Genomic DNA, 25,655 nt, shown 5'->3' on the forward strand with positions numbered 1-25,655 from the left:
CCTTCTCAAGGCCCGATTTTATTGAACACTAAAAAGAGCAATAGTTCTTAAGTTATACGGTGGTTTCAGGGAAGGTTTAAATGAGCTAATTCATGCAAAGGGCCTATCACAAAGCTGGTGGCATAAGAAATGTTTGCACAGCACTCACTAGTATTATAGTTCCTAGTCTCAGCTGAGAAAAGTCAAGTGGAAAGGTGGTTTAGAATTGTTGCACAAGTTCTCATTTTTCTCTTTTTAAAAGACTGACTTATTTATTTGAGAGAGGGAGAGTGTGTGAGTGTGAGTGGGGGGAGGGGCAGAGGGAGAGGGACAAGCAGATTTCCCGTTGAGCAAGGAACCTGATGAGGGGCTCAATCTCATGACCTTGAGATCATGACCTGAGCCGAAATCAAGAGTCAGAGGCTCAACTGACTGAGCCACCCAGGTGCCCCACAAGTTCTTATTTTTGAACACAGAGTTATAAAGTTATAGAAATAAGTGGATGGGGTCTTTAGGCCTAATTTGTTTATTAATAATGGATATGAAGAAGTCAGACTCAAGAATACAATACCTGTTCAATAGAGTTTGACAACAAGATACCACATTGGTTGTGTTTGCAGGTGGACTGGAGTTGAAGGCATTCTCTAAAACGTGATGGCAGTTGATGTCTACGGGGGTGCTGGAGAGTATCCCTGGAAGTGAAATAGAGTGCCATCCATTTTATTAATTAACAGCGTTACTGAGCCCTCCTTCTGTTCTTAGCTTCTCCACCATGCTCTGCACATTTCACTTTATAATATGCTCAGCAGCAGGTCTGCATCTCAGCTTCTGGCAGCAGCAGATGCTGCATCCGCAGGGTGGGGGCATGGCCCCCCTGAGAGCTGCCATTCTGTGGGCTCCAGGACACAGGACACAAAAGATGGGCATGTAGTACCTGCAATGCAGGCTGTCATGAAGCAGGCGACAGTCCCCGCGATCAGTGCTCTCATTGCCCCTGAGGCGATATCGTGCTTTCTGGAAGGAGCCATGGATGCTGGGAGACATGGAAATAGGAGATTAATGTTGAGGTCATTGATTGGGAATCCCAAATTCCCAGCCTCTGAGAATTGTTATGGGGCTGGGCATCTCAGGTGGGTGACATTTCTTTTTTTTTTTTTTCCAAATTAACTGGGAAAGTCAAGATTCAAGAGCTTTGTGATGAGCTCCACATCTAGAGAAGTTCTCTGGTGGGGGAGGGAGGGAAGAAATTTGTCCACACCAGAACGCCCAGAAGCTTCCATTTTCTACAGAAGAAGCAAGTCCTATGTTTTATTCTAAGTTTTACCACAGTGTCTGGAGGGCATAGCAAGGCAAATGGATTTCAAGGTGAGATCCAAACATCCACAACTCATCATCACCATCTACTTCTATGCCTGTGGCAGACATCACTAATTAATCACAGCATTTTCCCACTGCCCTGGGCCTCAGAATCCTTCTCCAGGTGGCCATTATAAATCCACTGGAATTGGCATGCAACGTGAAACCTATGTGTCATCAAGGTTAGCTTGGGTTACATAGGAAAACTATATTGCAGAGCAGGGATAAAAAATAGACCCCAGAGGATTTACTACTGTCACAGGACATTTTACCCCGACACTAATACTGTTACAGAACAAGATGGAGATCGAAAGTATGTTTATGTCACATACATTGTTGAAGAATATTCTTTTCACTTACTGAGTCCACCGATCACTATTCCTAGGGAACCGAAATTAGCAAAGCCACAGAGAGCATAGGTGGCAATAGTCTCAGAACGAGCCTGCAAAAAAGCATAAACACACAGAGGTAAACATGGTGTGACTCAGCTTAGTTAATCTGACACCCTAACTAGGCTTCCTTTTATGACAATGGAATCAATATTGACAAGTAAATGTGCAGCGCATGGTGTCAAACACCTGTTGCTTCCTAGACTTTTTTTTTTTTCCCAGTTCCCCTTGAATTTGAAAGAGGGAAAGGGTCTGTGTGGATTCAGAGACTCTCTACAAAGGATTTGGAATCGGGAGTCTTAGCCTCTACAAATGCTACTTTCTGCCCAATGATAACTCCTAATACTCATGGCCACTTGCTATAATGTGCCAGGCACATGGCTAGCCTACTGAGGATATCAGATTGCTCCCAGAAACTACTCACATCACATTTGTTTGACAAAAGACTTATTGAGAATGTGTAAAGAGCTGTTATAATTTAACAATAAGAAGAAAAACACCCAATAAAAAATGGCTAAAGAGATTTCACAAAAGACATGTAAATGGCCCAACAAGCACATGAGGAGGTGTTCAACATCATTCGTCACCAGGAAAATGCAAATCAAAACAATAACATACCACTACACATCCGTGAAAATGGCTAAAAAATGGACAATACCAAGTGTTGACAAGGCTGTGGAGCAACTGGAATTCTTGTACATTGTTGGTGGGACTGTAAAGAGACACAGCCTGTTTATAAAGTACAAACATACTTGGCAGTTTCTTATCAAGTTTATAGATACAGGCTGTATCAGCCAGCAATAACACTCTTTGGAGTTTTCCCAGGAGAAATAAAAACGTACGTCCGTGAGTATTTATGGCAGCTATACTCATAATAGCTACAAGCTGGAAACAACCCAAATGTCCTTTGACAGACAAATTGATAAACAAATTATGGATATCTGTAAAATAGAATACTACTCTGCAGTAAGAAGGAAAATAACTAATGCATGCAACAACATGAACGCTAAGTGAGTCCATTTGCATGAAATTTTACAAGCAAAAGTAATTGATAATGAACGAAAGATCAGGCTGTCTGGGAATGAGGGAGTGGGCAGGGGTATTGTTGACTGCAGCTGGCCATGAGAGAAATATTCTAGGTGTGATAGACATGGTCTATATATTCACTGTGGATGAAGTTACACAGGTGATATATTTGTCACAACTTGTATATACACCAAAAAGGGCCTTTTTTGTGCATAAATTATACTTCAGTGAAAAGGCACTATATTAGTAAAAAGGAAACTCATAGGGCATCATAGAGGGTTCCTTTCATTCTGGCTGTGGTGTGTGTTTGCCTTTCTTTGGTCCATGGATCTAACCATCCCATAGGAGTATTAGGTGTCTTGCTTAGCAGTGGGAGAATGAGTAATAGTCCTTTCATGGGCAGTAGGAAGATGGGAGGTGAAGTTGTAGAAGGATGAGCATGGCCCTCTGGCTCTACTCTGACAGCCAAGAGGTGTTGCTCAGACCAGATAATTCTTTCTCAGGTTGAGGGACCGATCACAGGACACTCAGAAGATTTAGTAGACTTTGTGGTTCACCAGAAACTCACCCAATCTGGCAAAGGCACCCACACAATTGAGGCAATAATTTTCTTTTCCAAAACCCTGAAAAATCTATGATTTGGTTTAAAGAACAAACCAGGAAAATACTACATTCAAAAGTAGTGGTTCCTTTTTATCCCCCAACTAACTGGATTTTTTAAAAGCTCACATCCAAGACTCAAGTGGCCATGGTAAATTTTCTTGTTGATTATAAGGCCCCTCTTCTCTTTCATGGTTTTCTTAGAATGCCTTTGTTGATATTTTCAATCAGTGTGCATATAGCAGGCAGGAAAAAAATTTCATGTATTTGAGCAGTCTGCTGTTTCTGGAAAAGCTCATCCTCATTCCCTGCTCTCTCTAGTGCTTTTCATTTAGTTCAATTGGCTTCAAAAACAGGCAGGCTTATTAAGAGACCGTGGGGAGGGAGATGGCACAAAGTGCTTGAGATATGTCTTTCCTGTTTCTGGGGATCTGCAGGAAGGGGTTACACAGATGTGGCCATGTAGGGTTTTATAATAAGAGGAAAAGGAGGCTGAAATGATACTGCTTTGCCTTTTCCCATACATGTGCAAGATTACATGATGGAAAGAGCTCCACTGCTCTGGGAAATGAATACTACATCATACAGCTCTCCTAGCACCTGAGCAAAGATGCTATATGTATAAGGACAGTCTTCGTAGCACTGCTTCCAACGGCAGAAAATTGGTAACAGTGTCCATCAATAAGAGACTGGTTAAAATACATAATGGTATGTTCATACCAGAGAATACTATTTTACAGACACCGATGGGGAAAGGCATCTGAGATGTGTTATTACGTGCAAACAGCAAGGTTAAGAGCTTAATAATGGTACAGGAAAAAGAGCTGAGTGGCAGAGAAATAGGGAGGATGACTTACTTTTCCCTCTTGCCTTTTTATACCTTTTGAATTCTGGACCATGGTATGTATACATTAAATGTAAACAAACAAACATGCCAAGTATTACTTTTATGCTAAGAAAGAAAAGATCACGGAGTAGCGAAGAGCTCATTCTGCGGGCAACATGCTACATACATATTCTGACCTGGATAACACTGGGTTTGGCCTCATAGACCCAGATCTTATGCTTCGGTCATGTGGTGCCTTTTCTGGGAGACGCTGTGGCACCCCCACCACTTGTTGGTTGGTAAACAAAAATTGTAGGGACTCATCCCCATTTTGTTGACTGGAAGTAAGAAATTGGGAAAAACAAAATGCTTTTGCCATTATGACTCAACAGTAGTAGAAGCTCTTGGGCTCCTGTTTCCAAATATCCTCTGTGGGTCTGCCTCTGGTTGGGCTCACCCCCAACCCAAGTCAGCCCTCCTGTTCTGTCTATTCTCGTAATAACTGTTCACAAACCTGCTCAGCACTGCCAGGATCGTGAGCTTGCTTTGCTCTTTAACAAAACTACTTTCTCCTGGCAACTGGCAGTTGGGGATGGAAAGCAATTCACTTAATTTAGCCCATTGTTTACTTTTGGCAGGGAAGCAAACTGGTTTGTGGTGGCATCCAAACAATGAAGACATTTGGCCAAGCTCCACCGCATGGCCAGTTGAAGAATAAACATTTGAGAAACAGGAGACCTACAGAGCCACTGTTATCAGATGTGTGGGTCAAACGCCCCTGACCATAAAATACAAAACAGTGCTCTCCTGGAGTATGCTGTTATATTTGTAGAATATATGGGAGTAAGTTTGCATGTTTGGTCTTCAGGAGACTGGGAGAGATGGTGGTGGTGTTCAGTGGTAGGCAATCTTAATTAGAACCTTGGGCAGCATGCTTTTCCTCCCCTTTCCTTTTTAAGCCACATACATGCCTAGGACATTTATTATAAATGGCTTGTTTCAGTGAATAATGGTCATGGTCCAAAATGTTCACCATTTCCCTGAGAGTTTCCATGTGTGTGATAATTCTGTTTTTCAGGAGAAGAAAAGCTGGAGACTTGGCTGTAAAATATGACCTAAGTCTTGGCTCTACCTGAGTTCCTTATCCGATTCAAGACCAAGCGGACATGAACATCTCCTTGGAGCCTATTGACCTGAAGTGCTGAGATAGTTTCAGAAGTTCGGACCATAACCCAAGCTCTTCTCTTACCTCACCCACTTGGAGAGGAGCAACTGTGTCTCCCTATTTCTTTAGGATGTCCAGGCACTATCTTGCCTTTGGGAAGTTTCTCAGAGTTCATAGAATTTCTAAAGCTGGAATGAAGAGACCTTCAAGATTATTAGACAATGAGCCCATGAGGGCCGGCCTCATCATTTGTTCAATGCTATGGCCTCAGTGCATAGGTGCATTGCACATAGAAGGCATGTAGCAAATATTGTTGATTGATTGATTCCAGTCCCAGCTTATAGGACTCTAGGTTTGGATCCACAGCTCTCAAAAGTAAACGATCACAGTAGTAAGGATTAGTTGTGTTGACACACACACAGACACACGCATGCGGATTAATTCAACATAATGGAAATTATGAGGTGCTATGTTCACTATGGTTCCATGAGATCAGGGATATTTGTTCTGTTTTGTTCTTTGATGTATCCCCAAGTGCCTGACCTGCACACAGAAGCACCAGTGACTATTTGATGAATGTATATATGGGATAAAGAAGTGTATTCTGAAATCAGTGTATTTACTCACCGACATATATTGCTGCACACCATCCACAAATTTGGGTCCAGCCTCCTTCCTTAAACTGATCAATTTTGAGAGGTGTTCATAAGCCACAAATTCATTGAAAAATGTCTTATAGCCTATGAGTTTGGCAACCATAAAGCTGTCTTGCCAGTCTACTCCCATCATGAAGGAAAAGGGCATGAAGATGTAGGAGCATATTACCTACAAAACCCCAAAACAGATACTTTATTAGAGTGGTGATTTGCTTCCAGTTCCTCTGCCTAACCCTTGTGACAAGATTTTTCCCAACCCCTCTGTGTCTCCTTTAAAGCATAGAAATCCCCTCACATTGCCTTGCCCATCTCTATCCATTAGGAGTCAAGGTTGGCTTTGGATCATTTGAAGTGACATGGATACCTGGTGTGAGGTCAGTCATTCTCTCCTGGAGGGTGGTAGGAGACTGGGGTGTGGTGAGGGGCAGTGGTGGGAAGATGGGAGAAACATGATAAGTGTTTCTTATACACTGCATTGTGTAAGAGTAGACTACAGGTGTTAGGGAAGGCAATTCACAAACCCGTTTTATTTTTAAACAAAGATAGGCAGAAACAAAATAAGGAGAGACATGATGGAATTATACCTCAAAACTCAGCTGTGGGTAGTCAAACATGTTTCCAAACCAGGACAGGGCTGCATTCACAAAAGACAACAGGGACAGGAAGGCAATCAGATTCACAGCTATGTTTGCCACCAGGGAGATGGATGAGGATGCTCCCTGTGTTGCGGCTTCTAGGAAGTTCCTTGAATCACTTTATCAAAAAACAGCAATTCCAGAATTATCAAGGTGTTGTCAGTGGATGGACATCACAGATGTAGAAATGGCATAATCAGAGCTCATTGGTTAGAGACACAAACTCTCAGGCTCATGCCTTGGTCAAAATACCTAAATTCCATGAAATCAGGATGGCATTTATAATTGCTGAGTGTAGATGATGGGCATATGGGTGTCTAACTGTTAATGCTACTCTGTTAATTGGGGGGGATCAATAATGAAAAATTTGGGAAATGATAAAAATATTATAGGTTTTAAAAATTATATTAAGGTAGCTAGCAGAAAATATTTATAAAATATTCATGGTGTAAGAACTAATAATTCAAAGAAGGCTTGACTATCTATCACCTCATTTAAGAAATGGAATGTCACCGTCACCTTTGAGTACCCCCTCTTCCTTAATCTCATCTTCTCTTCAATCTCAGAGGTACCTGCTCCCTAGAAGTTGCTTATCATTTCTTTTCTTTTCATTTTTCCTATGTGAGTGTATGCCTAAATGATATGTTGTGTAGGTTTACACATTTGCTTAACTTTGTAAGTGGAATCACACATATTCCATACATGCATTCTTTGACAACTTGCTTTTCACTGACTGTACCTACATACAAACAAGGGATAAATCTCAGCAACATGCTCATTGATGGATTCTGTTATTGAATTAGATTCTTTTGACTACCCTAAACCCCTTCATTTTTTTCACTCTTTTTTTCTTTCTTTTGCACAGGGCAAAAGAAAATGAATTGATGAGGGGTTAAAGATACCTTTATCACACCTACATTCTCCCTATTATATAAGAGACTTCCAGAAATGGTTGTCCCATGGCTCTCTAATGGTCATAAATCAGGGCTCAATAAGCACTATACTGTATTTTAAATGAAATATCTACAACGAACCATTAAGGAAATGTATTGACATTCAAGTATTTAGGAAGCTTTTCAAATATCGAAAAGGGATTTTTTTTTTTTTGGAAGTCTCGTGAAGTCTAATAGTCACTGGGAAATTAAATTCACCTTACTACCGTGATTCACTGTGCTCTCCAATGATCAAATTTCTGCTGTGCTTTGTATTTGGACGCTCCACCCCGCCCAGGCAACTCCCCAGCTTGTATGAATTAGGTGTCCCACTTACCCACTTTCCATTTTCATGGCATTTTTGAGGGTTATTTTAGGTGTTTCTGTCTCAGGCCAAAAGAGTTTAGCCACGGCCAATGACGCAGGTGCAGACATGACTGAGGCGGTTAACAGGTGGGAGGGTGGAACCTGTGATTTCAGGAGAAAGAAGGTCAACTGAGGTTTGGCTTTTCTGTTGTGTTCAGGATGAATGGCCCAAAAGCCTTACAAGGGAAGAGAAGGGCAGAATTGAACCCTATGCCAGAAAAGTGTTTCTTCGGAGGCTAGGAAGCACTCAGTGAGCCAAGCCGGCATCACCTTGAGAGTCAGAGGGAGAAGGGAGGAATTGGTGTTAATTGACCACATCCTTTGGGGAGAAGCCCCAAACCAAAATCTAATCATTTCAGAAGAGAATTAATCCTGTGTAAGAACTTTCAGATTCCTCTACCTCTCTGTGGACCTTTTGAATGTTTAAATAGTCCCTAAAGCCCATATTTCATCACATCATCAGTTTAGACAGGGGAAATATCTGGGGGTGCAGGCACGGATACACCCCTCTGTCTTCCTTTCGCTCTCCTGAAATCTGTGGTGTCTTTATATAATATTCATTTATCCAGCGTCCCTTTAATCTGTAAGTGATTTCTGTTTCCCTCACTGTGGGCCTACTTAAACTCTTTTCCCTTTCCTCCCCACATCCTTATTTTGTTTCAGGATTCTCTTCCCTGTATTTTCAGAATGCCAGTATCTGCATCTCCCTCCCCACTCCCATTCCAGGCAGCACATTTCTGTAGGCAGAATTCCTACGGTGGTGGCGGAGTGGACCATCTGCGGATCCAGACAAGCTACTATTCCTGAGATCTCTGTCACCCTTTTACTCTTCCCTCTTCCTATTGGTTGGCTCTCTAAGGCCCAGATGCAGCGGAGGGATGAAACTCACAGCTGTGCGTTCTTCCATTTCTCCACTGGGGGTTGCCTCATATGTGTGGCTTATAAGCTCTGTGCTGGGGGCACGAGCATCAGTTACAATGGTCTGCAGCCCTGGGCCACAGACAACCCACTCTCCAACGGGGTTGTACATTAGAATGTACAGGAGGAGTTTTTTAAAAAATAGTGATGCTTGGGTCTCACCCCAAGAGGTTCTGGTTTAATTATTCTGTGGTATGGGCCTGGGCATTAGGGTTTGTAAAAGTTCCTGGATGATTCTAATGTGCAGGAAGATTTGAGAACCGCTGCTCTAAGCCACAGGTCAAAAAACTTTTTCTGTGAAGGGCCAGAGAGTAAACATTTTTGGCTTTTTCAGGCCACAACTACCCAACTCTGTAGCATGAAAGCTACCATAGATAAATGAGTAGAAGTAGCTGGTTTCCAGTAAAACTTTAGTTACCAAAAAGGGGAAGCCATTTAGTTTGACCCATGAGCCATACTTTGCTGACCGCTGGTCTTGGCTGCCTTTACTAGTGACTGTAATAGTGGGGTTTTTTTTTGTTTTGTTTTGTTTTACATATTTCAATGTTTGGCCGAAGTAACCTCATAATATGGTTTCATTCTGCCATAGGTGGATATAATTCACATTTAGGTGTCAGGGATTTAAAAGTGAAGCCACAAAGCTCCTCAGGGTCACTCCACACAAATGCCAAAGGAAGCGTGAAGGACTTTTTTGGCCTCCTTCTCCGGCAGCAGTGGTAAAGAAATGACAGGGAAATAACAACAACAAAGAAAGAAGAGGTTGAATTTTCCATAAATTTATCTTCAAACATTCTTACCCCAAAAGAAATGTATGCACCTAACACGCTTCCAGCAATGGTCGAGAACCCAGCGGTCATGACTGCGTGGAGTTCAGACTTGGTGATGTGTGGTAAGTATGGTCGGACTAGCAGTGGAGACTCTGTCTGGAAACAAAGTGAGACCAGATTAAACGTTCCCCTGTAGATCTTAGGAGGGTGTGCCAATCTACTCAAGATTCCTTTTTTTTTTTTAAGTGGAACCCAATGAGGGGCTCGAACTCATAATCCTGAGATCAAGACCTGAGCTGAGGGGCGCCTGGGTGGCTCAGTCGTTGAGCGTCTGCTTTTGGCTCAGGTCATGACCCCAGGGTCCTGGGATGGAGCCCCGCATCGGGCTCCCTGCTCCACGGGAAGCCTGCTTCTCCCTCTCCCACTCCCCCTGCTTGTGTTCCTGCTTTCACTATCTCTCTCTCTGTCAAATAAATAAATAAAATCTTAAAAAAAAAAAAGATCTGAGCTGAGACCAAGAGTTGTATGCCCACCTGACTGAGCCACCCAGGTGCCCCAAGATTCCATTTTCTAAAGCAGTTTTTCTTTCCTTCTTTTTAAAGATTTATTTATTTATTCCAGAGAGAGAGAGAGAGAGTGCACACACATAAGCAAGAGAGGCAGAGGGAGAGGGAGAGAGAATCTCAAGCAGACTCCACAACAAACATAGAGCCTGATGCGGGGCTCAGTCCCACCACCCTGAGATCACAAGCTGAGCCAAAACCAAGAGTTGGACTTAAAAGCAGTATTTCTAAGTGTGAACCACAGACAGCTCCACCAGCATCACCTGGGAACTTGACAGACGTGCAAATTCTCAGACTTACTGATTCAGAAACTCTGGGAATGGGACCCACAATCGTGTTTGAACAAGCCTTCCAGGTGGTTCTGATGCATATTCATTTGAGAACACACACCATCGATGTCTGGGTCATTGAACTCTACGTCAGTGTGCATATGGAGTCATGTGTAAAGTTTGCAAAATTTGCAAGGCCAGCTCATATAAGGTCCCCACCAGTTTAGGATTGGAGTCTGATGGCCAGGTATTCTTTTCTAAGGTTGGAACACTATTGCCCAAGTAGCTGCCCTGGCCTTGTGAACTGGTGATTTCCCATCTTCCAGCTTCTTCTTGACAGACCATGTACCTCTTCGCTTACACCACAAGGACAGAGAGATGCAAGTATAAAAAAATACCAGCAGTAACAAGGACAGGTGCCCACAGGCACTTTCCTAATTGGGAATCAGACACCCCACTCTTCCCCTCGGGTGGAAAGGAATTAGAGTGTCGTTGTGAGGGCTCGAATCCCATTAAGGAGGACAGGCAGCTTGCAACGTGGGGCTCTCCATAAATAATAGCTGTACTTTTAGCATATTAAGTATCAAATTGAGCACCACAGAAGCATGTGTGCAATTTTACAATTTTCCCCTCATTATTTGTAATTGTTCTATAAGATTGAATGTGTTGAGCTTCACTTCATGGACTAAATAGAAACTCAGTACATAAGCCCTCTTACCCCGCAGGTAGGAGTAATCACGTCGAGATGGTGTTCTAATTAGTCCTGAGAGATTTTATGACTATAATTATAATAATTTCAACTCCTAGGGAAGGAAGTATGGGCCCTGCCCTAAAGACTATATACTCCAGGCTTGCAAGCTGGGCTTACCAATAAGGCTCAGCCTGCCCGGAGCAGTTGTAAGCCTTGGATTTGGAGCCGTGTGTTTCTCTGGGTGACTTGAATTTTGTTTCAAATCCACTTTCCTTGGGTAGTGGTGCTGGCAAGAATTCACACGTTGTTTCCTGGGTGTGTGATTCCATTTTGCCTGAAGCTACCTATTCTGAATGATGAGGATGATTACCATTTCTTCCCTATCCACCCCTTAGGAACACTGCTGTTTTGAAGGACACCCCTTGGCATCATATTTCCTTGCTTAAATAGGCTTCAGGCAAAGCACTTATCTGCATGATGGATCAGAAAGATGAAAATGCTTTTGCTCATCAGCATTTTTCTTCAGGCCCAGCTAAGACAGACTATTGGCCAGTTCAGACAAGTTGAGAATAAGCTCAAGTATTCATACAGCTGCAGGGGCATTGGTGGAAAGTCTTTCCTGGCCTCTTTCATTACCACAAGCCTTATACCATGGAAAGTGAGGCTGCCTGTCACATCTTCGCAGCTTCAAGACAAGTGGTGAACTCCATTTGAGTGGGTGACCTGCTAGCCTCTGGAGGGCGGGTCAGAGACCTCAACAATTCAGTCAACTCAGAAAAGACTGGTTGAGAATCGATACAGGAAAAGCCCAGTGCTTTGATAGAATGATTCCATCTTTCCTCCTCTCTGTGAACTTTCAAGAACCCAAATTTGACACTAGTGTGCTGGGACACTCGGAAGGGATCTCTCTCGTACACTCTTTTTCTCTCTCTGGAATCTGGACATTGTCAATGCTGGGGTTTCCTTATTTTGATACCCTACCCCTGACACTAAAAAACAATAATACCATTATATTTCTTATTCTACTTTCTAGGAAGCATATCCATTTCAACAGGTGTTTTGTTTTGTTTTTTTGAGATTACAACTTACCTGTCCAACAAATATATTGCCAGCAGCAACTACGGATTCAATAGGAGATGATCCCATAGTAACGAGCATTACCCATCCAACCTAAAAGGGGAAAAGGGACAAAGTCAGTGAAGAGCTATTTGTATACACAACACTTCAAAGTAGGGATGAAAATCTTTGGAGGAAAATGCCTTCCACCACTGTGGGCAGGCCAGTGATGGTGCTAAATGTGAGTGTATGTTACCTAGTCTACAGAGCGGACCCATCCAGTCCTCCTATGTGAATGGTAAGGCTGAATCATTGTATATACTTTGAATTCATACATTCAATATACAAACAATTGTCTATTGAAACATTGTATAAGAGTAATAAATTATAATAATTGCTAACAGTCATGACAAGCTTTACTGCATTCCAAGAACAGTTTTATGCTCTTGATCCAGGTAACGCATTGAATTATCATAATAACCCTTTGAGGGAGGTCCTATAATCATAGCCATTTTATAGAAAAGGCATCCAAGGCACAGAACCATTTAGTTATTTTGTCTAAGATCACCCAGCTAATAAGCAGTGAGATGTAGCTGAGGTTTGGCCTTTTTTACTAAATTCTCAAATGAACATGGTTTATGGTCCCACTTCTGCACTGGCCCTTCCAACTAGAGACTGTGGTGCCCACTTCAGGATGGGGACCTCCTGTTGCATTCTCTCCTTCCTTTCTGCTTAGACGTGAGCACAGGAATGCTGAATGTTCAAGTCAACAATCAGAAAAATATGGACCCTGGCACACTTTGGATGAAATTGTGAATTTTGCTGGTGTTCTGGTTTCTTTCTCTCCCTTACCTCCCTTCTTACCTCCCTCCCTTTCTCGTATGTATTTACAGGGATCAAAGGAGGGCTATGGCTATGCCCAAACTCTGTCTGCACTGCTCGGCTTGTGTGCATTTGAACTAACTCAAACATTTCCTCATGTTCCGATTTAACACGAGTGTAGTAGAACTGACAGTTGCTGGGGTGGCAGGAATGAGATGAACTTTTTGGACCTTTTCTCCCCCTAAGTTTGTGTATGCTTATCAAACTCCCTCAGAAACGCAAAGCAGCTTCCCCTTCTTGCTTCGATCCTCTAGCAACTCCTAGATCAAGAATCTCCACTTTTGCAACGTCCCGGGGAGAAGCAGGGACTCTGTAAAAGGCACAGGGAAGACAACCAGGACGAAGGAAGGATGCTGTGCTCCCCACAGGTGCCTGCTTTGCTGGAGTCAATTCTTTGGTTAAAGAAGTAATTACTAAGGTTTTATGAAGATAGCCAGGAACCACTGACTGCGAGTCAAAGCCCCGTTAGAAGTCCCTGAGGTAAAATTGCCTCTAGGGCTCCATGTAGGTTTTTTTTTGGTTGGGGTCTAATAACTTGGGGTGGAAGAGGAGGTGGTGACGAATCTTGCTACAAACAGAAAGGCACTTTGGGAAAACCCGGATAAAAGGCATTTAAGACTTTGTCCCTGAAATAATTGCTGTACACCTGTCACCCAATCCCTTCAAGTCCCAGTACCTTTCTTTTTTTTAATATTTTATTTATTTATTAGAGAGAAAGCACAAGCAGGAGGGAGGGGCAGAAAGAAAGGGAGAAGGAGAAGCAGACTCCCAGCTGAGCAGGGAGCCTGATGCAGGGCTCGATCCCAGGACCCCAAGACCATGACCTGAGCCGAAGGCAGATGCTTAACTGACTGAGCCACCCAGGCGCCCCAAGTACCAGTACCTTTCTAATGATCCACTGCATCAATCCAAGGTAGTAGAGCATGGACATTACGGTGCTGAAGAAAATCACAATTGGCAGGACCTGGGGGTGAGGTGGGGGCATGAAAGCAGTCATGGGCTGATGTTGGCCTCGGTAGGATTAGTAGAGTTCAGATCAGGTCTCTTTTCTGCCTCCTTATCCCCGCCGAAACCATCATCAAAATCATCAGCGATGTCATTTTTAACTAAATGACACTTTAATCAGGCAGCGCCCGCCCCCCCCCCCCTTTACCGTCTCTCCTTTGAACTTGCTCTGGATAAACTTGAGTATATTTCATAGGAAACTTGACATTTTTTGTTTCTCTGAAATGATGAGCTTTTCTTACTGTGGCTTCTCAGAGAAGGAATGCAGTGTCAGGGGAATTCGTAATAACTAGATCAACAAACTGAAGGCCACTGACAGATATTCTTGAAGTTCTGATATTAAACAACCTCATTAGCAGAGGATCCTGGTCAAAACTGAGTGTGAGGAGCCTCTCAGATCCTTATTTATAGAGGCTGCACCGATCAGATATGGCACGGTAGGTGCTTACCCACACTGCCTCTCATAAAGTAAGCACCCATTCGTTTAGCTTTTAAAATATAATTATTTTACTTAAAGATTGTTTTTAATCACTAAAAAAAAATAAATAAATAAACTTGGGAAACTAGTTTGCTTCTGTGATACCAGAGTTGTCTTTTTCTGGATCCTGTTTCCCTGATGCTATTTGGGTGCCTTTGAGGCAGCCTGTGTTTCCACAGTGAACAGTTTCTACCCTGCAGGGAACACACATTGCTGTGGGCTGGGTCCCTCCACACCCCTACCCATCTGTACCCTTCCCCTCTGTTCCCCAGCTAAATGACCAGGGACAGGCTGCCACCAGAGGCATAGAATGACCGAGGACAATTTGTACAGGATCTAATTTAGAAAAATCTATTAATAATGTATATTAAAAGACATTTTGTGCCATTATTCAGAGCTCAGTCACTTATGTGCTTTTATTGGCTTTAATGGGCAAGCAGAGCCTTCCTGAAAGCTTCGGGGAATTAAAGGAGCTTATCTCTTGAATGTTCCCACAGGGATTCTGCTTTGCCAGAAAGGATGGAGGCCCCCCGCTCTGGGGAAGAGGGAGGAGGGTGGGTAGGAAATGTCTAAAGACACTGGTGCAGTCTGGGCAGCAAGTTATGCCTTCCTTGTGACTTTCTTTTTCCCAGTTCTGGGTTCAGTTCGTGATATGAGCATATTTCTATCTCAGTTTGTAAACACTTGACCTTTTGGAGCTGGTTTAGTCATCTTGGCACCAAAGCATCAAATCAGCAGTTTTTTTTTTTTTGAAAAAAAAAAAAAAGAGCAATTAAAAAAAAGATTCAGCATAAACGTTGACCCAGCTGAAGCTGGGGTGGTTTGGAGGTAAATTCAGAGTCCCTAAGTGAGAAAACAAGTTAGAAGTGTATGAACAATAACACCACAAAAAGAGAATGCTGAAGGAAAAGCCGAATTCATTTTTCTGCCTCATCAACAAGTATTTGTAGGGTCTTCACGGGGGAAAGTGAGCTTCCTGGGGCTTGTGGGAGTGCAGGGAGGCCAGCTTGCCTTTCCCCCGGAGCATAATGTCCCTCCTTTGGTTGGGAGAAGGCCCAGCCTCCAGACCCGCTGTGCTGAAGGAAAGACAGGAAAGGTAGCATGGAGATGGCTCTGGAAGAAGAGAGGCTCATGTGGATGAAGAGCTGACTCCTTCTGGGAGATGGAGGGGGCCCTGAGCACAGAGCTGTCACTGATCCTGGGCCTGGAAGCCATCAGTCCATATGCCTCCTCATTGCCAGCTACCGAATGTTCCTTTCCCTGATGCCTCAGATACTATTGTCCCGTATGATTTTTCAGACATACCTCAGGCAATGCTAGGAGACCCCCTCAAAAGTATTTGTATATTTCTGACTTCCTCTAGATGTTTCCCTCCATGCTATGGCAACAAAGTAAAATGTTTGCATTGTACTAACTTCAGATAAAATCCGATAAATGCAAAAAGGGAGGGATGTGCTATCCACCTAGGGCATGCCTGGCAAGTGTATATCTGGTTTCTGGTCAGTTTCTATCAGAATATCTACAAAGACACAGAAGGTACTGAAAAGGAAGTAAGTACTTTGAAAGGGGATTTGGTTTTACCTTAAATGCAAAGAAGTGGTCTGCGTATGTCTCACCAAAGACAAATTCAGCACCAGCGTTAGTGTATTCCAAGAAGGTCTGAGTTAAAGAAAGGAAAAACAGACGATCATTACAACCATGGAGTTGGTGTTTAGAGTCCACAGGACCTCCCAGGCTCTGCAGAGGGGGAGCCCAGCAAACTTGCTGGTTAGACATGGCAGGTAAATTTTTGTAGGCTTCCCTGCTCCAGTGGATGGCGTGGAAAAATATTTTTGAACTATACCCGCATACAGATTTCTTGTCATTTGTGACATTCAGTCTGACTCCAGGATGCTTGAGAAGGAGCCAGGTCTGTCAGTTTGTTCCAGCAAAGCCCTAGATGGCACACAGGTGGTGCTAGTTAGCACTCGATACAAAGAAAGCCCGTTTCTCTGTTTGTGGAACCATCTTAGAAGTGTGACACCTCTGGGGCAGGACGAAAGGGACAGTCGGGATAGGGGAGTGATGCAGTGGATGATATGGGGGAGGGACAACTGTAATATTAATAAACTAGACAGATTAACATGTTTACACAAACAAAAATATGGGTCAACTCATGCAGATGAAGAAACCTATTTCTGACATGTCTTGAGGATTATATCCAAATGTCAGAAGCACTTATAAGGAAGATGTTCATTTGAACCCAACTTACCTGAACTTGTTGGCCCAACCAATTGAAAGCCATAAATCCAGGGTCAGTCCTTAGGATTAAGAGACCGAGAAGAAACTGTAACCCAATTCCCCAGAAGACAGGCCTCCAGTAAACCTATGTGGAAAGATGAAGAGATAGAACTTACTAGAAAATGAATGCTAAGCTCAGCATACACACCCAGAGGGTCACTATTTCCTTGGAAACTTCTCACACGTGGCCTATGATCCACCTTCTTTGGGAGGCCAAAGCAGTCGTGAGCAGAGAATCCCTGATAGAATCATGACCCCAGATCTCAGGGCTGCATTCCCTCTTTCAAATCCCGAGTTTGAAGTCTTCAGTCCCTGGAGAGTAGGTAACCATTATATCATGATAAAATAACTTTGACACAAAGAATAGTCTTAGAGGGGCCATTAAAGGAAGAAGGATCTGGTCCTCTTCATTGTGCTGTAAATGTTAGAGACATATAATTATTTCCTCTGTCTGGAAAATGGAAAGGCAGAACATGGCTTCTCTCTGTGTGCCCAAGATTTGTTAATCTGACAATTTGTAAGTGAATTAAGTGAAATTCCACCCTGTTGAGGGGCTCTCATTTCACTGTAAAAGGAGCCAATTAACTCTAATGGAGAGCCAGGGAGTGCAGCAGGAATGGACAATCATCTGCTTTCATTTTTGGTGCGGAGATGAGTGGGCTGCAAAGAACTGTGGGATCGGAGGCATAGAAACCAGTGAAGATGCTGACCCGAGATGGGAAAGCACTTTGGATCCTGTTAGGTGACTTGTTTTTCTTGGGTCAACCTTTTAGAAAGCCAGTAAAATCTTCTGGAGTTTGCCATTCTGAGTTGTGAGTGAAAGCTTCGATGTCTCCGAATTCTTGCCCATTTAATGGGTTACAGGCTGACAGAATGAGAATGAGAATTGAATTCAGTGGGAACAAAACTGTTTAAGGACAGATTTTTGCAGTAAAATAACCTAACTTGCAAATAGCAATTTGATCAACTGCAGAGTCCAGTGGTAGAATACTAGGTTATTTACTGGCCTGGGGAAACCAGGATCAAAATAGATAAATTTTTTTGTGTGTGTTTGACAGAGCGAGGTGGGGTACGTGAGTAGAAATTGGACTTGGCAGGAGAGAACACCTCACTGGTGGTGTAACTGGCAAATTACTGAGAATGAAAAATGAGAGAGTACTAGTACTAAGAAAGCTCCGGAAGAAAGGCACCCTAGCCACTTAATATAGCATAGCAAGGTAAGACAAATACTGAGTAACAGTGGAATTCTCTCACACTCATTATTTTATGCAATTTAGACATGAGGGGGAAAAAAAGAGGGGAAAAGCTGAAATGGATTGATTTCACACTTACTTTGGTTGGATACTTGGAAAATAGAAATATCAGGATAATGTACATTACGAGCCCACCGAAGGAAATCAGCTGCTGTTGACCCAATTTGGCAGTGTCAAAGATCAGCCACAAAATAACTCCCAGGATCAGTAAGCTCCAAATCACCCTAAGAGAATCAGAAAGGAGGCATCAGCATCATTTGTGATGCTAACCTGAAAATCTGGAGCAGGCTTAAACTAGCAAACAAAAAATTTATTAAGAGTAGCATACCATGGCAAGTTATGCTTCTAGAGATTGCACAGACCCTCTTTGGTTGTGGCTATAAAGGCAAATAGCCAAAAAAAAAAAAATTAAGCACTGCCTTAAGCACATTCTATAATTCTTGGGCTCTTCGCTGGTTCAAGGACATACCAAAGGGTTCAGAGATGAGAAAGGATGCTTTAGAGAGGGAAGTCTGGTGATTTCTTTGAGAGATCTGCTGGGAGTCCTCACTTCCGTTTTAGGAAACGGGAGAGATTTTACTTTTCTTCCCTTTAGGGGAGAACTTGAAATGTGTTCTCTGAAGATGGGGGACTTCAGTTGAGCCTCAGAGAGCTAAGTTGGACTTCAGGATGGGTTCTGACTCCTTGGCGGATCCAGTAGGCATGACAAGTTTGACTCACAGCTTGGGAGGGCAGAGCCAGAAGGCATGCTGTGTTGGGATTGCACAATCCTGTGTTATTAGGTCAAGGATTTGTGAACTTTCCTGGTACATCCCCTGTGAGCCATTCTGGGGAGAACCTGTCCTGTGTCCAATCCACTAGGGCCACCTGGAGGAAGAGGAGGTCCCACAGAAAGAGGCTGAGGGAAAAGCCCTGAGTGGTCACTCACAGGATATGGGGTCCTATAGGAAAGAGGCGGCTTTAATAATTCACAGGGTCTTCCTCTCAGAGAGGCCAGCTTCAGGCCCAGAGCAGAAAGCTGCCTCCCCAAGTCAGAACTGTCCCATCATTTGGACAACATTTTATCATTTAGTGGCACTTGAAATTAAAGCAGTTTGTAGGGACGTTTGAACATATCTTGAATGAGTCATTGCCCTATCTAGGCCTTGATTTCCTGTTTGTAAAATGAAGGCATTATGACAGGCATTATAACTCAGTTATTTCTAGTTTCAAGAGACCATAAATGAGGGAGCAATTTCAGAATATGTTTTTGGAACAGTGTTGGAAAAGACTAACATCCCTCTCAAAAGCAACAAGAGGACTGGGTGCATTTACCACTTCATCCAGAACCAATGGCTGTTTAGGAGCCTTTTGACAGGAGACAGGCACTCATCGATTCGATGCTCATATTTGGCCATAAAGTAATCCCAGACCACAAAGAAGATGGCGGCCACGGTGATCACAAAAAGGGGAAGGGCTCTCTGAAAGTTTAGCACACAAGCTGCAATCACCATCGCCAGGTAACCTGTTGAGAAAGTGAGCACAGACATGGAACATCACCCGCACCAAGCTGCCGACCAGCCTCCAGCACTGACATGGCTCAGCCAAGGGGAGGTTCAGTCAAGAAGCCACTGAATGCAGAGTTGTGTGGCATTCGCTGCATGGCCTGAAAAGCCTAGAATACTAGCTGGCCCAGTACAGAGGAAGCTTTCAACCCTGCTGTTCCCTGTTTCAGCTATCTGAGCACCAACCAAGCCACTGACCTTGGAGGTGCAGTGATCCTCAATTAATATCAGTGGACTTGGGTGTGAGGGTTCACATTTTATAGACAGGAGTGTTCTTCAAAATGGGCTGTGGAATCATTTGCTTTGGAGGGAGTCAATAGAGGGGACCTGCTCATCAGCAAAGATAGGCAAGAGGAATAGCCTACATGACCCTAGGCTCCTGCTCACATTGTATTTGCATGAAGTGTGAATTGCTTAGATTGCCCCCTGCAATTAGGTTCCCACCTGGTGAGTATCACCATGTTTTCTAGTTACCTGGATTTGCATTAACCAACCCTTAAATCCATTACAAAAACAAAGGCCGTAAGAGTAGGGAACCTAAATAATTAGCTGCTGGCTGCATAAACCGAACAGGGAAACAATCTGCATAGGCAACACCAGTCGAGACCCACCACTTGGGACTTCTTGATTATCCTCTCTGCTTCTTTGGATTCACCGAAGTCCGGGGGAACAGAAAGATTAGAAAGATTTATTTTCTTTCTACAGAAAACTAATATTTGGGGGATTCTCAAAAAAAGACACTGGCATCCATCCTTCCTTTCATTATTTACCTAGTAGTAAGATGCCCCAGATGATGTACCAAAGGGTGGTTTTGTGTTTCTTATAAAAATCACAAACTGTATCATACTTCCTTTCCAGATACCTGTAACAACACAAAAGCAAAAACGCAGGCAGAAGTAAACATCAAAAACATGAAATAAACTGACACACTGAGCTAGATGAGGCTTTGTAAATCAAGCAAGCAAACGAACAAATTGGCGAAGTGTATGTCCTACAAAATAGAAATGGGATACTCATCTCATTTATGACTACAAGCAGCCATGGCTTGCATCAACTTTTGCTGCATGGATGTGCCAAGCCCTGAGGGCTTACAGAAATGCAGAAAACGTGCTTCTGGAAACAGAGCAGGGGAGCTGGTAACTAAACAAAAGCCGAAAATAAATCATAAGATGAGAGTGTTTCTCACTGGACTCTGAGGGCCTCTGATAGCTTTTAAGCCACAGTTATGAAATGTTGATTTTAGAAACCCTTCTGGTCTCACAAAGTTTGAGTAAGCAGGTTGTTCCCTGTGCTGGCTTACCGTATGTTTTAGTGGGAGACTGACAGACTTCACTGGGTGCTTGAAATATAAAGAAGGATTTTGTGGATTTCAGAGCTGCCAGCCAGCAGGTTGTAATATAGCTTTCCAGAAAGTTCTGGCATTGTTGGCATGCCTTTGTTTCTGTCCAGAGCTTTGTTAGGGGGTGGTGGGTAGTGAGTGAACAATATATGCGTCCAATCACTTCTGCTGGGGAGGACGGTGTCCATCAGTGAGTGAGTTTGGAGGGGCCTCAGGGCCATACACACAGTGGCTGTCCTCTACTTTTCCTGGAGTGCTCCTGGTTCCCTCCATTCCTGCCCTGCAATCTGGCTTCCCTGCACTCACCTCTTTCCTCAGTGCCCCTTCTAATGGAGACCTCTTCTCCCACTGGAGGAAGGAATTTATTCACACATTTAATCATTGCCATTTCTAGTCCCTAGAGGAGATTCCTCATCTCCAGGATCTCAAAGGACTCAACCCTGAGCTGGGACCTCCCCTCCACTTCTCCACCTCGCAGCAGCTATTCCTGTGTGTCCAAGTCTTGGCAACCCCTGCAAGTTTCAGAATGGAGCCCAAGCCCCTCACTCCTACAACACCTTGCATCTCCTCGGACAGAGGCATTCCTCTGTGCTTTACTCCTACTGTCTTCTTTGATCATATTTTGTGATGAAGTCTTGACTGGCTAACTTCCTGGAGAACAGATGTGAGCCTGGTTGCACTAGGACCCTTGGAGATGAGGCTGCTTGATGGGCATTTGTTGAATTACCAGATAAATGAAGTGGTAGTGTGTGTTGCTTATCTGGAATAGTATTCTACCACTGTGGGTTGGGACCCATCAGTGGATTATGAAGAGCACAGTGCGGGACACCCTTCTTTAATAAGAAAGACTAGGATGTATGAGAGCATATCACACATAGTAATGATGAGTCTTACTTTATGAAAACTTTGGTGTTATGTCTGTTAGTGAATTAGAAATACTGATCCAGAAGATATGGAGGAAATAAAAATTCAGTAAAGACTAAGTTTTCATGGTTGAATTTAGGAAAGGTTGATGATCCATCATCTTCAATTTCTGATAGTGTTTCAAAGTGGCAGAGGTGGAGGGCAACATTGAATTGAGCACATTCATGTACTTTAGGTTGGATTCATCAGATTCTTTAATTGCACAGAATGTATGTGGTCCAAGACATCAATCTCACCCTGCATAAAGTAAAGTAGCTCAAAATAGAGGCTTCAGCCATTTGGTTATCTTGACTAGACCACTTCTGTCCTCCTGGTGATTGCTTCTATCCCATTAACATTAGGGGAAACCTGAGTACCTCTGCCCACCCAAGAGAATTTCTCAGCCCTTGGGGTCAGAGATCCATAAAGTAAAATGAAAGATGGGACTAAGCTCAGGTTTCTGAGGCAGTGAGTATTTTGGATTGTGACAAGAGCTTTTAATCCTAATTCTCACCAACTCCAGAGATACCTTCTGATGCATAAAAACAAAGTTCCTCGGAGACATAGAAATTTAAATAAAATTTAAATGGGCATTCAGAAACTTGACAAATACTTGAGTGTTATGACACACCAGACAATCTTGGACTAAGAATCAGAAGCTGAAATTGTTAAATTAGCTTTGTTCCTCGCTAGCTGACTAACCTTGAGTAGGTCACTTCTCTGAGCTTCATTTCTCTCGTCCAAAAAATAAAGAAAACAATTTGCCTCTCTTACCTCATGGGGCAATAAGGACTTGGAATACCTTCAGGATACTACAATGTAAGAGCAAGTTTGTTGGGACTTAATGTGGATTGGGTTTTGAGAAATCAATTGCTTATTGATTGACATTGAGAAGATGAATTAACTACTTTTGCATGGACTGGAGCAATTAGTTGGTAATTTATGCCTTTAATTAGAAGACTGTCTTGGATATTGGGTTCCCAAGACATCAGCAGTTTGAATTTACCACGGTGATTATCATAGAGCATTAATTTTTCTGAAAATGGTGTTGGGTCGGTAGTAGGGAAAGGGGATTGGTGGTAGTGGTGGTAATAGATAATAAATGATAATAATAAATGTTTAAAATTAGATGAGGATAAAACAAAGTGGCAAAACCAAATAGGAGGTCAGTATGGTTACTTCTCTGGTTTAAGCCTGTACCCTTTTTGATGTGTCTCTGGATCATCCTCCTCATCTTCTTTGTTTCTTAAAGAATCCTGCTCAATGGTGACTTGCTCTTCGTCCTGGAAATCAAACGTTGCAGCAGAAATGGAATAATGAGAATCTGGGGCATAATGGACCCTCATCTCTTTTGCTCAGAATTTTGGCAAAGGACTGACAAAAGCTCTTTTAAAATTATTATGCTAGAAGATAGCTCCTATTATCTACTTCTGCAGACATTTTCCCCTTTATCACAAAAAGTCCAGGATCACACTTCTCTCTCCTTTTTCTTCCAAAAGAGCTTTTGGGGTTTCCTCTTTTTCTTTAGGGAATAGGCTTATATCTCTACTTTTTGCTTCTGTCTGTACTGCAGTCATTCAACCCCTGCTGTTTTCAGGCATGAGCTAAATGAACTTAATATCAGAGGCTGCATAAATCTCCTTTTTTAGCATTTTAATATTTTATTAACATATAATGTATTATTTGTTTCAGGGGTACAGGTCTGTGATTCATCAGTCTTACACAATTCACAGCGCTCACCGTAGCACATACCCTCCCCAGTGTCCATCACCCAGCCACCCCATCCCTCCCACCCCCCTCCACTCCAGCAACCCTTAGTTTGTTTCCTGAGATTAAGAGTCTCTTATGGTTTGTCTCCCTCTCTGGTTTCATCTTGTTTCCTTTTTCCCTCCCTTCCCCTGTGATCCTGTCTTATTTCTCCAATTCCTCATATCAGTGAGATCATATGATAATTGTCTTTCTCTGATGGACTTATTTAGCTTATCATAATACTCTCTAGTTCCATCCACATTGTTCCAAATGGCAAGATTTTGGTTTTTTTTTTTGATGGCTGCATAATATTCCAGTGTGTGTGTGTGTGTGTGTGTGTGTGTGTGTGTGTGAGTGTGTGTGTGTGTATCACATCTTTATCCATTCATCTGTTGATGGACATCTGGGCTCTTTCCATAGTTTGGCTATTGTGGACATTTTGCTATAAATATTGGGGTATATGTACCCCTTCGGATCACTACATTTGTATCTTTGGGGTAAATACCCAGTAGTGCAATTGCTGGTCATAGGGTAGCTCCATTTTCAACTTTTTGAGGAACCTTCATTCTGTTTTCCAGAGTGGCTGCACCAGCTTGCATTCCCACCAACAGTGTAGGAGAGTTCCCCTTTTCTGCATCCCCGGCAACATCTGTCATTTCCTGACCTGTTAATTTTAGCCATTCTGACTGGTGTGAGGTGGTATCTCATTGAGGTTTTGATTTGGATTTCCCTGATGCCAAGCGATGTTGAGCACTTTTTCATGTGTCTGTTGGCCATTTAGATATCTTCTTTGCAGAAATGTCCATTCATGTCTTCTGCCCATTTCTTGATTCAATTCTTTGTTCTTTGGGTGTTGAGTTTGATAAGTTCTTTATAGGTTTTGGATACTAGCCCTTTATCTGATATGTCATTTGCAAATATCTTCTCCCATTCTGTCAGTTGTCTTTTGGTTTTGTTGGCTATTTCCTTTGCTGTGCAAAAGCTTTTTATCTTGAAATCCCAAGAGTTCATTTTTGCCCTTGCTTCCCTTGCCTTTGGCGATGTTTCTAGGAAGAAGTTGCTGCAGCTGAAGTCGAAGAGGTTGCTGCCTGTGTTCTCCTTTAGGATTTTGATGGACTCCTGTCTCCCATTTAGGTCTTTCATCCATTTGGAGTCTATTTTTGTGTGTGGTGTAAGGAAATGGTCCAGTTTCATTCTTCTGCATGTGGCTGCACAATTTTCCCAACACCATTTGTTGAAGAGACTCTTTTTTCCATTGGACATTCTTTCCTGCTTTGTCAAAGATTAGTTGACCATAGAGTTGAGGGTCCATTTCTGGACTCTCTATTCTGTTCCATTGATCTATGTGTCTGTTTTTGTGCTAGTACCATACTGTCTTGATGATGACAGCTTTATAATAGAGCTTGAAGTCTGGAATTGTGATGCCACCAGCTTTGCTTTTCTTTTTCAACATTCCTCTGGCTATTCAGAGTCTTTTCTGGTTCCATACAAATTTTAGGTTTATTTGTTCCATTTCTTTGAAAAACGTTGATGGTATTTTGATGGGGATTGCATTGAATGTGTAGATTGCTCTAGGTAGCATTGACCTCTTCACAATGTTTGTTCTTCCAATCCATGAGCATGGAACGTTTTTCCATCTCTTTGTGTCTTCCTTAATTTCTTTCATGAGTATTTTATAGTTTTCTCAGTACAGATTCTTTGCCTCTTTGGTTAGATTTATTCCTAGATATATCTTATGGTTTTGAGCACAATTGTAAATGGGATCGACTCCTTAATTTCTCTCTCTTCTGCCTTGTTGTTGGTGTATAGAAATGCCACTGATTTCTATGGGTTGATTTTATATCCTGCGACATTACTGAATTCCTGTATGAGTTCTAGCAGTTTTGGGGTGGAGTCTTTTGTGTTTTCCACATAAAGTACCATATCATCTGCAAACAGTGAGAATTTGACTTCTTCTTTGCCAATTTGGATGCCTTTGATTTCTTTTTGTTGTCTGATTGCTGTGGCTAGGACTTCTAATACTATGTT

At 42.7% G+C, this 25,655-nt stretch overlaps 1 protein-coding gene across 3 annotated transcripts in view; it reads right to left on the reverse strand.

Annotated features, from left to right (window-relative positions):
• Positions 1 to 25,655, reverse strand: part of SLC28A3 (solute carrier family 28 member 3) — a 58,975-nt gene that overhangs the window by 6,722 nt on the left and 26,598 nt on the right. For 2 of the 3 annotated variants that reach the window (XM_025851649.2, XM_073880672.1), the window contains 15 exons: positions 23,079 to 23,161; positions 20,407 to 20,498; positions 19,407 to 19,596; positions 18,172 to 18,316; positions 16,811 to 16,924; positions 16,141 to 16,218; positions 13,960 to 14,040; positions 12,228 to 12,308; positions 9,646 to 9,771; positions 7,902 to 8,032; positions 6,582 to 6,750; positions 5,969 to 6,166; positions 1,696 to 1,777; positions 914 to 1,012; positions 551 to 671 (listed from right to left, as the gene is read on the reverse strand). In XM_025851649.2, coding sequence (XP_025707434.1) covers positions 551 to 671; positions 914 to 1,012; positions 1,696 to 1,777; positions 5,969 to 6,166; positions 6,582 to 6,750; positions 7,902 to 8,032; positions 9,646 to 9,771; positions 12,228 to 12,308; positions 13,960 to 14,040; positions 16,141 to 16,218; positions 16,811 to 16,924; positions 18,172 to 18,316; positions 19,407 to 19,596; positions 20,407 to 20,498; positions 23,079 to 23,161 — 1,790 coding nt within the window. The remainder of the gene's footprint in view (positions 1 to 550; positions 672 to 913; positions 1,013 to 1,695; positions 1,778 to 5,968; positions 6,167 to 6,581; positions 6,751 to 7,901; positions 8,033 to 9,645; positions 9,772 to 12,227; positions 12,309 to 13,959; positions 14,041 to 16,140; positions 16,219 to 16,810; positions 16,925 to 18,171; positions 18,317 to 19,406; positions 19,597 to 20,406; positions 20,499 to 23,078; positions 23,162 to 25,655) is intronic. The other variant, XM_073880673.1, reaches the window with a different exon arrangement.

The sequence above is a fragment of the Callorhinus ursinus genome, unplaced genomic scaffold, assembly GCF_003265705.2.
Source record: "Callorhinus ursinus isolate GAN/ISIS: 27379988/994484 unplaced genomic scaffold, GSC_fseal_2.0 scaffold39, whole genome shotgun sequence".
NCBI classification, from domain to species: domain Eukaryota; kingdom Metazoa; phylum Chordata; class Mammalia; order Carnivora; family Otariidae; genus Callorhinus; species Callorhinus ursinus.